Source organism: Eubalaena glacialis, chromosome 13 (genome assembly GCF_028564815.1).
Source record: "Eubalaena glacialis isolate mEubGla1 chromosome 13, mEubGla1.1.hap2.+ XY, whole genome shotgun sequence".
Taxonomy (NCBI): Eukaryota; Metazoa; Chordata; class Mammalia; order Artiodactyla; family Balaenidae; genus Eubalaena; species Eubalaena glacialis.
In genome coordinates, this window is record NC_083728.1 from 72050930 (window position 1) to 72063135 (window position 12206).

Genomic DNA, 12206 nt, shown 5'->3' on the forward strand with positions numbered 1-12206 from the left:
TTTGAGCAGAGGTATTTTTCTCCCTGGTTCAATGGAGGTTGGGAGGCAAAAGGTGCTGGGAAAGTTGCACCAGGATACTAGACATCCCCCATCCCCTTACAACTCCCCAAAATGGCTCTAGAAGAAAATGAACAGTACCAGCTACTACTTGTGACAATCTGGACTTATCCAATGCAACATCAATGTCAACCCAGTGTCTACATGGCTGGGCCAGGCACGCTGCAGACTGTACATTGTGCGAACCTTTCAAAGATCCCGTGGGACAAATCTTATTAACAACCACCCACTCCTCCACTTTTCAGATGAGAAGACAAAAGTTAGAAGAGGTAAATGGCTTGCCATGGGCCGTCTTATAAGTGTCTGTGCCAGGATTTAAGCTCAAGACTCTGGGATTCCAAAGACCCTGCATCTTGCCAGTACACCACACTGTTTCTCCTAGAATCCCACGTTAATAAAAACAGCCAACATTGATTATGCCAAGCACTGTGCTATGTGCGTTTCATGAATTATTTCATCTGATACTAACAATGACAACAACAAAGAGCAACCATAGGAAATAGGTGTCACTATTGGCACGCCCATCTCATAGATAAGGAAACTGAAGTGTAGAAAAAGGAGGTCCACGAAAGTCAAAGAGAGGGTAAGCGGCAGACCTGACGCTTAAACCCAAATCTCTCTGCCTCGGATCACAGGCTTTAACTACTAGGCAACGCTGCCACCTGGCTGTCATTTAAACGTGAACATTGGAGACCTGGGACTGGGAGAGGGGAGCAGGTTAGCTACAGAGAACGTGTGAAAGTGCTCCATTTGGCTTTATCTGTTCATTCACACCGCAAGGTCTCCCTACAATAATTGGAGATTACTTTATATAGTTTGTTTTTCTAACCGATTTTCTCTCCATGAGGGCTTGTGATTGCTTTCTGACCCGTTATACGTGAGCATCTCCTCCCCCTTCTGAATCATTCAATTCCTGCCAAGTTCTCCACCCCAGCTGTGGCCAGGAACCAAGTTCTGTTGTGCGCACAGAGAGAACTGAACTTCTGATCAGAGAGAACTGAACCCGCAAAGTCCCCATCCAAGACCTAACCCAAGTATTTCCTAGACAGTACCAGGTAAGATGGAGGTGAATGACAGCTTCTTTGGGGGGGGGGGTTGTGTTTATATGTGTGTGTTTATCTGCCACAGGGCAGTAAAGTATATACTGAACTTAAAATCTGAAGACCCAATTTCAAATTCTGGCAGTGCCACTTACAGACCTTGAGCATGTCTCTTAACTTCTCTGACACTTCTTTTCCTTTACTGCAAAATGAGGATGGTGATATCAAGAGAGAGGGCTCAATGGGAATATACATGTGATATGCCTAGCACCGTGGCTGGCACATGGGTGATTGATTTAATGTTAGACAGCTCTGAATGTGGTGGGCTGTGGGAGGAGGGTACCGAGAGGTGTAAAAAACACCCAGAAAATAGCCACTGGAAATTGACACATTCCATTATGCAGAAGTTTGTTCACAGTATATAAGGTGAATGCCTTTTATTAAAAAATATGTTTTTAATATCTAACATGGAAGGGGTTGGCCTCAGAATTTGCTGGGAGTTAGAAGGCACCTCAACATTTATTGAGCCCTTATTCTGTATCAGACTCAGTGCTGGCTAAGTGATTTATATTGACTATCTTGCTAATCCTTGTGGAAGCCAGATAGTGGGTATTACTACTATGCCCTCAAGTTTGGAGACATGAATGGCGGTCAAGATCGCTCAGCTGGTACCCAGTGGAGCCAAACCTGGCTCTGTAACTCTAGGATCCCCTATAACACGCTAAGGATGTTGCCTCATAAAATAAATAGCTTTTCAGTCCAAATGCTTGTGAAATTAAAGCTCTGTTGCAAGAACTCATCAAGGCACTATGTACCAGTCATATGGGATTAGGGTCCATCTAATGACCTCGTTTTAACTTAATTACCTCTTTAAAGATTCTATCTCCAAATACAGTCACATTCTGAGGTAGTGAGGGTTAGCACTTCAACATATGAATTTTGAGGGGACACAATTCAGCCCATAATAAAGGATTAATTAATTTCCTCATTATTTCTCTTGGTGTCGTTTTGGTTTTTAGCCACTTATTAAGGGGTTGTTTGCACTGTCCTTCAGTATTTTAAGGAGGATCCTGCAGTAAACACCTGTGTATAAAAATAGCAACTGAGTCTGGTTTCTTGCTCTCGTTGAGCTCATGCCTGTGGAGAGAGGTATTTGTTGGAAAAAATAGCAGGAAAAGCAGGTTTTAGAAGTAGCTCTGCTACTAAACTTGCCTTGAAACCTTGGGGAAATCCCTGTCCCTCTTGGGATGTTGGCCTAGAATGGGGGTTTTAAGCTCAAATGTCGACAAGAGCTGGATAGGTACAGTAAGTGCAGAAGCAAGTAGCTGTAACAACATAGGGAGTAGTGGAAACCCTGTTGAATTGGACAACATTCCATTTAATTTTCAGCTCCAACCAGTTGGTGCCAGGTTGAAATAAAGGCCCAATGTTGCCAGGCCTTCTGAGTTCTCAAGAGAAATCTTCAATTCACATTTTAAATGAAATGTCCCAAATTTTAAATATTGGCAATTCAAATTTTTTCCTCCAAAGGATGAGGGTCAAACGTCTGGGCCAGCTGATTATCTTAGGGTCTTTCTTCCCTTAAGTGCTCTGATAAAACAAAAGACAGTACTATTGATTGACAGGCACTAAAAAGGAAGGGGACATACTTTAGTTCATGTGGTCTAAGGATCCACACAGACAGGGAAACTCTAAGGGATGAAGCTTTCACATATCTGTCCTCTTTTCTGCAGACAGTAGCAGGGTTCTGAGGGCAGCATCAAAATTAATTGGGGTTAGGTTATTACGAGTCTAAGCAGGTTGAAAATAAATTGAGTCAAGTTTTATTGATCTCTTTCATAGGTCTATTGTCAAACAGTATTATCTTATTGCTGAAACAGGGGGAGGAGGCTTAATTGTTTGCAGTGATGAAGTGCTTGAACCTCAGAGCTATTTGTGAAGTGGCTTTCTTCTCACAGAACAGAAGTTCTAGCTTAAACCAATTTTCCCAATCAAACTTCAAGAAGCATCCTAATAAATGAGCGTTCTGCTCCCATGTTAGAAGCATTTGTTGGGATCTGGAGTGGCAAAGAAACTTTATTTCATAGGTCAAGTGATGGATTGGTAATAGCTACCTGGGAATGCTGTCCTGGGGAAAACCCCGAGGCCAGATCCCGGTCCATTAAGGAGGGTGCTGTGATATTAGCCTCCTCTGTCCTGAGTGTGGTGGTGCATAGTTGTCAATATTCTTAGAGTCTCAAGTGACAGAAACCCAATCTCAGGCAGGAAAAACTGTTGGCTCATAGAATTCAGGACAGGATATTACCAAGAGAGGGGTAGAGATGCAGACGGGCCTCAAGAGCAATAGTTCTGAACCAGAGACTTGCATGCCTCTGAGCTACTCTCTGCCCCTTATTTCCACGTCTCTGAAATCTTCCATGTTTTCTTCACTCATGCAGAGCAGTTATCTCCACATGACAGGAATTATAGCCACCGACAGTTTCCAAAGTGTGCATTTCGTGGCTTCCACCAAGGAGAGACTGCCTTATATACCCTTTGGTAACAAGCACACACACACAAATTTTGGAGAGGGATTATGATTAGCCCAGTTTGGATTAAAAAATCATGGGAAATGACTGCTCAGCTCTGGACCAATCAACTTTGAACAGGGGTTGGAATCATCTAAAAATATGTTAGTTTCCATGAGAACCATACATTTGGGTCCAGTGGGAAGAGAGGTCTCCAGAGCAAGGATAACATGAGGTACAGGACTTTCAAAATGATGAGTTTCTACCAAAAAGGGGATGGCCACATGGCTGCCATCCCAGGGGGTACAAAAAAGAGAAGGAGAAGACCCTCAGAAATATGTGCCAACCTTATCTGGTAGCTATAGCCCCTCCCCATCATTTTTTGCCTCATCTGGGAAGAGAAATCCCCACCTTAATCAGTAAGTTGTGCCTTCCAAATTCCATTGAACTTAAACAAAGTATCACTCTAGCAATTAAACAGGAACGTGCCTTCATTTTGTGGAAGAAATTCCTGCTCCGATGACCAACCTACTAGCCATCTCCTCCCAAGGCAGGTGGTGGCCTGAGAATTCTGTGCCTGCTTCCTGAGGACTGCTCTACCATGCAACGGCTGATGAAGTTCCGGGTCCTCTGGGACATCCACAAATCCTGCTATGGCTTCCACCCTGCCCTTCAGCACCTGCGCTGCCAGTCTTTATCGGGAGCTGGAGCCCCAAGATGGAATGACTATGATACACCTGAGGAATTTAATTTTGCAAGTGATATACTGGACTACTGGACTCAAATGGAGAAGGTAAGGAGGCACCCATGATGGGGGGTGAGAACAGGATTGACCTCTTGCTCCTCATAGGTTGAGGGGCACAGAACTAAGAATGGCTTCTGGCTAAGCTTACAAGCATCGTGGGAAAAGCTTAAGTTTTTGGCTTCAATTCTCAGCCTGGACACTTCCTTAATTCTCTGAGCCCCAGCGGTTTTATCTGTGAAATGGGGATAATCTCATTTAAGAAACAAGATAGCAGGTAAAAGTATCTGGTACACAGTCAAGTAATTGTGACCAAGTGTCTAGTTATAATCACAGGTCAGCAAGTTGATGTTGGTCTGAATTCTCACCTTCAACTACTGGAACTATGAGTCTAACTAGAATTCATCTCATCACACTTGGGCTTGACTTCAGGCTACACCAAGAGGGAGGGTACAGGCAACCTGATTGTGCACATGAACATCTGACCATGTAACAAAATCATGTCATCCATCTTCCTATGAGGATGGCAAGTACATCTGGAGTCTTCCCTATCAACTACCTACTTGAGCGTGTGGCTTTAGGGTATGTCCAGAGAAACCTGTCCCTATGGTCTCTGCAGAAAAATGCACATTCTTGGTTTGTCTTTTACCAAGAGACGGACCAAGAGAGGAGCAGTGGTGACACTAGGAGTTGGGGTCGACAGTGGGTGGTATTCCAGCTACTAAGTCCCAGCTGGTAATGTCTATTGTGAAAACCCACTCAACACTGTCTTTGTACAGAAGAAAGAATTCACCTGAGATGGAGTCAGAGAGTTGATGTATTTTTAATTTCCCATGAACATACATTCACATGTTAGTATTCAAATCTTACATGCCTTTCATAGGGACTTTTTTCCTGCCACCATCTTTTTCCTTTTTCTGAATTTCCATAATAACTCCAAGGAAAATAGAGCCCTCAGTTATGGAGAGCCTTTTTTTAATGTGCCATGTCAAGCACTTTGCACTTAATATTCTGATTAGATGGACACTTTAATTATCCCCATTTTCCAGCTGAGGAAACTGAGGTTCCAAGGGTTCAAATAACCTACAGAATTCACATACCTAATAAGTGAAGGAGCAGGATTTGGGTCCAGGCTGTCTGATTCTATAATCCACTGTTTAACCTGGTCTCACAATCTGATGATGTCCAAACATCTCTGCCTTCAGACTACAAACTGACTTTCATCACTGCCCAGACCAAAACTCTGGTTAGACCTTTTGAATCATGAGACATGGCTGGAGAGGCCATCATTTTTTTCTGCATTTATCTTCATAAAGTCCTTATTAGTTGACACATCAACCCCTGGAGATTATCACCATGTAAATATTTGCCCAGGGAATGTCCCGTCTTTGTAGGGTCATTGTCAATTCCTCCGTATCTCCAAACTTCTCCTACCCCCAGCATCTCCACCCCATTTACATTCATTCTCACAACAGTTCTGATCTGTCTGTTTCTACTTTTCCAACTGCCTTGATCACGATCAGTGTCTCTCTAGTGACGTATGGTGTCTGACACCTAGCAACCCCTCAGTACACATTTGTGGAATACATTAATTTTGAAACTTGCCTTACGAGCACTGTAGAGATTGATGCTGCTCCCATGGAAGACCTTCTAGAGGGCGTGTGCCACCACAGTCCACTCTGGCTTTCTGGGCCTCCCCTTACGACTTAACAAGCATCATTCAGAAACTGATCCGTAGCCTAATCAACAACACAACCCAAACCATAACAAATAGACAGAATTTATTTTGACTCAATTTTCAACACATTTTACTTATTAAAAATGTTAAGTTAGAAATCCAACATTTTAATGTAACTTTTTTTAGCATAAGCCAGGCAACATAGGTCCAGGGGTGGAATATAGTCACTCATTCAGGCCACCAATTTACAACCCCTGACTATCCTTGGGAATTAAACCCTGTATTACTCTAGGCTCCAGGGATACTACACTCCAATTGATTCATGGAGCAGCCTCCCAAATCTATTCATGAGAGGTCACGTTCATGTCCAGAATCATTCATTCTGTCTCTTTGATACTGCATTCATTCATTCAGTTAGGATTTAGTGAGTACCTAACATGTGTTTTCGGGATACAAGTTTTTTACCTCTTCGGTTAGAATTATTCCTAGGTGTTTTATTCTTTTTGATGCAATTGTAAATGGGATTGTTTTCTTAATTTTTCTTTCTGATAGTTAATTGTTAGTGTATAGAAATGCAACAGAACCCACACAGTTCAAACCTGTGTTGTTCAAGGGTCAACTGTATTTGCTTTATGTATTAGGTGCTCTTATGTTGGCTGCATATATATTTACAATTGTTATATCTTCTTGTTGGATTGATTCCTTTATCATTATGAAATGTCCTTCTTTGTCTCCCGTTACGCTCTTTGTTTTATTTTTTTATTTCTATTTTTTTAAATTTATTTTATTTATTTATTTTTGGCTGTGTAGGGTCTTCGTTGCTGCGCGCAGGCTTTCTCTAGTTGTGGCAAATGGGGGCTACTCTTAGTTGTGGTATGCGGGCTTCTCATTGCAGTGTCCTCTCTTGTTGTGGAGCATGGGCTCTAAGAGCGCAGGCTTCAGTAGGTGTGGCTTGTGGGCTGTAGAGTGCAGGCTCAGTAGTTGTGGTGGCCAGGGTTAGTTGCTCTGCAGCATGTGGGATCTTCTAGGACCAGGGCTTGAACCTGTGTCCCCTGCATTGGCAGGTGGATTCTTAACCACTGTGCCACCAAGGAAGCCCTGCTCTTTGTTTTAAAGTCTATTTTGTCTGATATGTGTATTGGCACGCCAGCTTCTTTTTTTTTTTTTCACTTCCATTTATATGGAATACTTTTTTCCATCCCCTCACTTTTTCAGTCTGTGTGTGACTTTAGATCCGAAGTGAGTCTCTTCACAGGATATAATGGGTCTTTTTTTTTTTTTTAATCAATTTAGCTACTCTATGTCTTTTGATTGGCATATTAATCCATTTATATTTAAGTAATTATTGCTAGGTATGTACTTATTGCCATTTTGCTGTTTTCTGGTTGTTTTGGTAGTTCCTTTTTTGTTCCTTTCTTCTTTTTTTCCTCTCTTCGCTTGTGATTTGATGACCATGTTTAGTATTATGCTTGAATTTCTTTCACTTTTCTGTGTGTGTACCTATTATAGGTTTTTGGTTTGTGGTTATCATGACATATATATATTTTTTTTTCTTTTTTTTTTTTTAAGTTGATGATCTCTTAAGGTCAAATGCATTCTAACCACCCTACATTTTTACTGTTCCCCCCCATGTTTGTTGTTTTTGATGACATATTTTACATATTTTTCTTTTGCATATCCATTAACTACTTATTGTGGGTATAGATGATTTTATTTCTTTGCCTTTTAACATTCCTACATAAGTGGTTCCTGATCTTGGAGAAGTGGCCTAATGTAGGAGATGTCCTATGGACCCAGCAGCACACTCCCCTCTGGTCACCAGAGTTATATGCTCTAGGGTTGTATGCTCTATGGTTCCCCTCTCTGTGGGCTATGTGGGCCCTTCTGTTGTGGCATGGCCAAATACCATGGGTGCACTGTAGTCAAGGCTGGCCCCCAGACTGGTTGGCTGACATTTCCTGTCTCATGTAGTGGTTGCCAGCCTGTAGGCAGGGCTGGTTCCTGATGTGGCTGGCCATGTGGCCTGGGATGTTCCAGGGCTGATATTGGCCCACTGGTGGGTGAAGCTGGATCCTGGGATAGCTGGCCATGGCGTTGGGGCACCTGGAGCTGGGGTTGGCCCACTGGTGATTGGGGTCATCTTTAGATTTAATTTAACCCTGAAATTCCTTATTTATATTCCAAAGTTGTTGTTTTTTATTTATTCATTCAGTACATATTTAACGAACATTTACTATGTACCAGGTGCTTTTCTAAGAGCTTTGATAAAGAATTTAAAAGTTATCACTAATTTTTTGTTGTTGTTTTATTGAGATATAATTGAAATATAATTATCACTGTTTTCCTAAAAAAACAAAAACCAGCAGTTTTTCAGGTCAAACTCAACACACTAGCATGCATATTGAAATATTTAGACATAAAATCTGGGGATTTCATTGCAGAAAACCTTTTAGTAAAGGATTTAACTTTTTTTTTTAATAGATAGGTTATTAAGATTTCTATTCATCAACTTTGGAAAGTTAAATTTTTTTAGCAATTTGTTCATTTCATTCAAAATGTCATAAAGTTATTTTTTGACATAAAGTTATTAATATTTTTATTATTGCTATTTTAATGTCTGTAAGATTTGTAATAATGTACACTTTTTATTCTTGATATTTTTAATATGTTTATTCTCTTTTTTTTCTTGATAAGTCTTCCTAAGAGTTTACCAATTTTATAAATCTTTTCAAAACCAGTTTTGGTTTTACTGATATACTCTATTGTGTATTTGCTCTCCATTTGGTTGATGCCTACTGTTATCTTTATTATTTCTTTTCTTGTATGCTCCCTTGATTTAATTTGTTATTCTTTTTTTAGCTTCTTGAAATGGACGCTTATGTCCTTACTTTTAAGCCTTCCTTCTTTTCCAATATATGCATTAAAAGTATAAATTTCCCACTAAGCACTCCTCTTAGGTACATTATACAAATTTTGATATGTCATATTTTATTACCATTCTGTTCAAAATATTTTTTATTTGCCTTTTGATTCTTCTCTGGCCCATAGATTACATAGAAATGTATCAGTTAGTTTCCTGATAGTTGAGGTGGATTTCTCATTGTCTTCTTGTTAATGATTTCTATCTTAATTCCATTGTGGTCAAAAAGTATACTCTGACTTTTGACATTTCTGGAGGTTAGCAAACATTACAAATGCAATGGAAGAGAATGTGAGTTATATCATTGTTGGGGAAAGTGTTTTATCTATGTCAATTAGGATTTAAATTCTATGAAATCTATCATACTCTATCATTAATTTACAGAAATTATAGAAATTCTACTTGTATTTCATTTTAATTAAAAATGAAGCAAGCCCTTTCTATAGGCAATAAATTCTTATGTGTTTTAACATTCAGAAAGAATCATCTCATTCATCAATCACATGAATAATTGATGTACCTTTCCAATTTTCCTTCTTTATATTTTAGTTAGATTAACAAGGAGTAGCTATGTAGGTTTTTGTTTATTTAAATCAACTGTATTTATCTATAGTTTACCTAGAATACAATTCACACACTTTATATAATAGTTTAATAAGTTTTAAAACATCTCTATCACCTCAAAAATTTCCTTTTGTCCTTTCCTAGTCAATACCCACCCATCCCCACCCTGAACCCCAGGTAGACACTAATTTGCTGTCACTAGCCATTATATTTCTCTTTCCTAGGGTTTCATAGAAATGGATTAATATAGGATGCACTCTTTTGTGTCTGGTTTCTTTTACTCAGCATGTTTTTGAGATTCATTCATATTGTTTTGTGTATTACTTCTTCATTCCTTTTCATTGCTGAGTTAGCTAGTGGTCTATTTTTTAGATCTATTTCTCAATTTTCCTTTGGCTTCAAACTTCCCTGCATAAAACTTTAAATCGCATATCCAGTTTAAAGGTTGTGTTTTATCTTCTTGAAAACATGCTAATCTTAATATCACATTATCAGATTAAGTCTGAGCCCCCAAAACCATAAATGCTTAAGCAATATCTTCTTCAAGTTGCAAGAGTTAAGAGTCTAAACTTTTGTCTGAATTAAAACAACAATTGTTTTTACCTTGATACCCCAAACTTTCTATCATTTTGTAAACTCATACAGAAATATTATATAATCTGTTCACCTTATATAGACAGTGCACAACTAGTCATTTATACTTGCTAACATTCCTTAATCTGTTGGAGAATATTTTTTTCATAGCACTGATTTTTCCATAGATATGAATATATGTATATACATATATCTGTGTGTGTGTGTGTGTGTGTGTGTGTGTGTATGTATATAGGTCTTATCTCAGGTGAGACACACTCTTTTGTTCCAATCATATGAGGCAAAGATGGTAGGATCATGTTTGCACATATGTGGGAAATAATTTCTGGAAGATTATACACCAAACAGTTATCAGTGTTGACCTTCAGGGAGTGAAAATGTGATGAGAAATTTGAAGAAATTTTTCTGTTCATAAGAAATTTTTCTGTTAGTAAGATTGTGCATTGCCTGAACTTTTACTCTGAACATGCTTTGCTTGGGGAATTAAAAAAACTTTAAAAAATCATTTTACTTGGGGAAAATAAAAGACTTGATTTAAACAAGAAAATGAAAATTGTCCATAAACATTTAAAACTGTTTACATACATGTGTATATGTATGTCTTGTTCACCATTGTATCCGTTTGGTCTAAGAACAGTGCCTAAGAAATAATGAGAACTTGGCAAATATATATTGGATGAATGAATGGATACTATTATATAAATTTGTATTTAATATAAATACGGTTTTGCTTTTCTAAATTGATATTGTATTATAAGATTTTTATTGCAAAAATATTCTGAAAGTTTTCTTGATTGGTTTAGTCATATTCCATAACATGGAAGTAACAATTCTGTCAACAGCATATAGTTGAATTCTGGGTTTTTTATCCATTTTGCCAATCTAGTTCTTTTAATTGGGGAATTTCATTCACTTACATTTAAAGTAATTACTGATAAGGATGACTTACTATTGCCATATTGTTAATGGATTCCTTGATGTCACAGCTTTTGTGTCCCTCAGTTCATCCCTTACTGCCTTCCTCTGTATTTAGTTGATTTTTTGTAGTGATATGTTTTGATTTTCTTTTCGTTTCCTTTTGGGAATATTCTGTAGATAATTTCTTTGTGATTACCATGGGGATTACATATAACATTCCAAATTATAACACTTCATTTTAAACTAATAACAATGTAACTTCGTTCACATACAAAACCCTACTGTTTTCCAGTTCCCTTGCACCTTCCTATATTATGTTACTGATTTCACAAACTATATCTTTACATATTGTCTACCCATTAACATAGATTTATAATTATTTTTTATGCTTTTGTGGTTTCCATACAGTGAAAGAATAAAAAGTGAAGTTATGAACCAAAATTATAACAATACTGTTTTTATATTTGTCTTTGTATCTATCTTTATTAAAGAACTTTATACTTTTATATTTAAGTTACTCTCTAATGTCCTTTTATTTCAACTTGAACTCCTTTTAGCATTTCTTGTAGGGAAAGTCTAAGGATAATGAACTCCCTCAGTGTTGTTTTTTTTTTTTTTAATCTGAGAATGTCCTAATTTCTCCCTCATTTTTAAAAAACTTTTTAATTTCTATTGGAGTATAGCTGATTAACAATGTTGTGATAGTTTCATGTGCACAGTGAAGCAACTCAGCCATACATATTCTCCCGCATTTTTGACAGACAATTTTGCTAGATATAGAATTTTTGGTTGACAGTTTTTCCTTCCTTATCACTTTAAATATGTAATCTCACTGCCTTCTGGTCTTCAATCCACTGGTAATCTTATTAAGAATTTCACCTGATGAGTCGCTTTTCTCTTGCTGCTTTTAAGATGCTCTCTTTGTCTTTGTCTTCTGTAGTTTGATTGTAATGTCTCTCTGTGGGTGTCTGGGTTTTCCTACTTGGAGTTCATTGAGCCTCTTGTATTTGTCTCTCCATGCCTTTCCTCAAATTTGAGTTTTTAGCCATTACTACTTCAGATAAGTTCTATGCTCCATTTTCTCTCTTTCTTCTCCTTCTGATATTCCCATAATGTGTATATTGGTGTCTTTGATTGTGCCCCATAAGTTTCTTAGGCTCTGTTCATTTTCTTCTTGAATTTTATT

At 38.2% G+C, this 12206-nt stretch overlaps 1 protein-coding gene across 2 annotated transcripts in view; it reads left to right on the forward strand.

Annotated features, from left to right (window-relative positions):
• Window positions 1-939: 939 nt before the first annotated feature.
• The window catches only part of LOC133104402 (acyl-coenzyme A synthetase ACSM1, mitochondrial), a 46956-nt gene continuing 35689 nt past the window's right edge, over window positions 940-12206 (forward strand). For both annotated transcript variants that reach the window (XM_061210135.1, XM_061210136.1), the window contains exons 1-2: window positions 940-1112; window positions 4155-4397. In XM_061210135.1, the coding sequence (XP_061066118.1) occupies window positions 4206-4397 (192 nt within the window). In that variant the 5' untranslated portion in view covers window positions 940-1112; window positions 4155-4205. The remainder of the gene's footprint in view (window positions 1113-4154; window positions 4398-12206) is intronic.